The sequence below is a fragment of the Nansenia antarctica genome, assembly GCF_963989245.1.
Source record: "Nansenia antarctica genome assembly, chromosome: 2".
Taxonomy (NCBI): domain Eukaryota; kingdom Metazoa; phylum Chordata; class Actinopteri; order Argentiniformes; family Microstomatidae; genus Nansenia; species Nansenia antarctica.
This window is the reverse complement of record NC_137675.1, coordinates 30,095,772-30,098,271: the sequence shown is the minus strand read 5'-3', so window position 1 is coordinate 30,098,271 and position 2,500 is coordinate 30,095,772. Positions and strand designations below refer to the sequence as shown.

The window sequence follows — 2,500 nt, the reverse complement described above, 5'->3', positions numbered from 1 at the left end:
CTATGTCACATCTATGTCCATCTATGTCCCTCTATGTCCATCTATGTCCCTCTTTGTCACCTCTATGTCCATCTATGTCCCTCTATGTCACATATATGTCCATCTATGTCCCTCTATGTCCATTTATGTCACCTCTATGTCACATCTATGTCCATCTATGTCCCTCTATGTCCCTCTATGTCCATTTATGTCACCTCTATGTCACATCTATGTCCATCTATGTCAATCTATGTCACCTCTATGTCCATCTATGTCACATCTATGTCCCTCTATGTCCCTCTATGTCCATTTATGTCACCTCTATGTCACATCTATGTCCATCTATGTCCATCTATGTCACCTCTATGTCCATCTATGTCACATCTATGTCCATCTATGTCTCTCTTTGTCACCTCTATGTCCATCTATGTCCCTCTTTGTCACCTCTATGTCCATCTATGTCCATCTATGTCACCTCTATGTCCATCTATGTCACATCTATGTCCCTCTATGTCACATATATGTCCATCTATGTGCCTCTTTGTCCCTCTATGTCCATCTATGTCCCTCTTTGTCACCTCTATGTCCATCTCTGTCCATCTATGTCCCTCTTTGTCACCTCTCTGTCCATCTATGTCCCTCTATGTCACCTCTATGTCCATCTATGTCACCTCTATGTCCATCTATGTCCATCTATGTCCATCTATGTCCATCTATGTCACCTCTATGTCCATCTATGTCCATCTATGTCCATCTATGTCCATCTATGTCCCTCTTTGTCACCTCTATGTCCATCTTTGTCCATCTATGTCCATCTATGTCACCTCTATGTCACCTATATGTCCCTCTATGTCCATCTATGTCCATCTATGTCCATCTATGTCCCTCTATGTCACCTCTATGTCACCTCTATGTCGATCTATGTCCCTCTATGTCCATCTATGTCCATCTATGTCTCTCTATGTCACCTCTATGTCACCTCTATGTCCCTCTATGTCCATCTATGTTCATCTATGTCCCTCTATGTCACCTCTATGTCCCTCTTTGTCCATCTATGTCCCTCTTTGTCACCTCTATGTCCATCTATGTCCCTCTATGTCACCTCTATGTCACCTCTATGTCGATCTATGTCCCTCTATGTCCATCTATGTCACCTCTATGTCCATCTATGTCCCTCTTTGTCACCTCTATGTCACATCTATTTCACATCTATGTCACCTCTATGTCCATCTATGTCCATCTATGTCCATCTATGTCCATCTATGTCACCTCTATGTCCATCTATGTCCCTCTATGTATCTCTGTCACCTCTATGTCCATCTATGTCCCTCTATGTCACCTCTATGTCCATCTTTGTCTTTGCAGAAAAGAAATGTATGAAGTTCTACCACCCCCAGAGACCAGGTGGAAACCTGAACAGACTCTGCCAACAAGATGACATCTGCACATGCGCTTCAGGTAAAAACAACAATATTATTATTAATAATAATAACAATAATTATAATAACAATAATATTATTTATAATAATAACAATAATAATAATAACAACAATAACAATATTGATGGTAATAATAACAATATTGATGGTAATAATAATAATAACAATAATATTATTGATAATAATAACAATAATAATAACAACAATAATAATAACAGTATTGATGGTAATAATAATAATTATTATTAGTATTAGTATTGTTGTTTTTATTATTATTATTATTATTATTATTATTATTATGTGTTATGTGTTATAATAACTGCTCCTCAACTTACTGTATATGAACTAACACTGGTAAAGTGATTGAATTGTAACAATATTTTTTTTAAATATCTATCGTCTTATCCTCAGGAGACAGAGAACAGCAGAGCTTGTATTAAAATGTCCATGTGCCAAACCTTAGCTCTGTGATGTCAGCAGGCTCTAACCCAGGACAAACCTTAGCTCTGTGATGTCAGCAGGCTCTAACCCAGGACAAACCTTAGCTCGGTGATGTCAGCAGGCTTTAACCCAGGACAAACCGTAGCTCTGTGATGTCAGCAGACTCTAACCCAGGACAAACCTTAGCTCTGTGATGTCAGCAGGCTCTAACCCAGGACAAACCTTAGCTCTGTGATGTCAGCAGGCTCTAACCCAGGACAAACCTTAGCTCTGTGATGTCAGCAGGTTCTAACCCAGGACAAACCTTAGCTCTGTGATGTCAGCAGGCTCTAACCCAGAACAAACCTTAGCTCTGTGATGTCAGCAGGCTCTAACCCAGGACAAACCTTAGCTCTGTGATAATATGGAGATCTTTCTTGGTCACGTGGCCGGAAATTATATATTGATGACTCAGAGAGAAGGTTGAATCGTAATCATTGTATTAGGCAGATCTGGGTTGCATTCCCATGTACAGATGTTTCCAAGGCAGCATGCTCTGTTAAGTCCAAGCTTCAAGCATGGCTACGACATGGCTGGTGCCGAGCCTGGCTGTGGCATAAAAAGATGCCAAGCAAAGTACTGATGTTTGTTACAGCTTATAT

At 39.9% G+C, this 2,500-nt stretch overlaps 1 protein-coding gene across 1 annotated transcript in view; it reads left to right on the top strand.

The window, feature by feature from the left end:
• The window catches only part of LOC308151900 (complement C3-like), a 61,970-nt gene that overhangs the window by 54,618 nt on the left and 4,852 nt on the right, over nucleotides 1–2,500 (top strand). Inside the window, exon 37 of the mRNA XM_080524793.1 lies at nucleotides 1,345–1,437. Coding sequence (XP_080380919.1) covers nucleotides 1,345–1,437 — 93 coding nt within the window. The remainder of the gene's footprint in view (nucleotides 1–1,344; nucleotides 1,438–2,500) is intronic.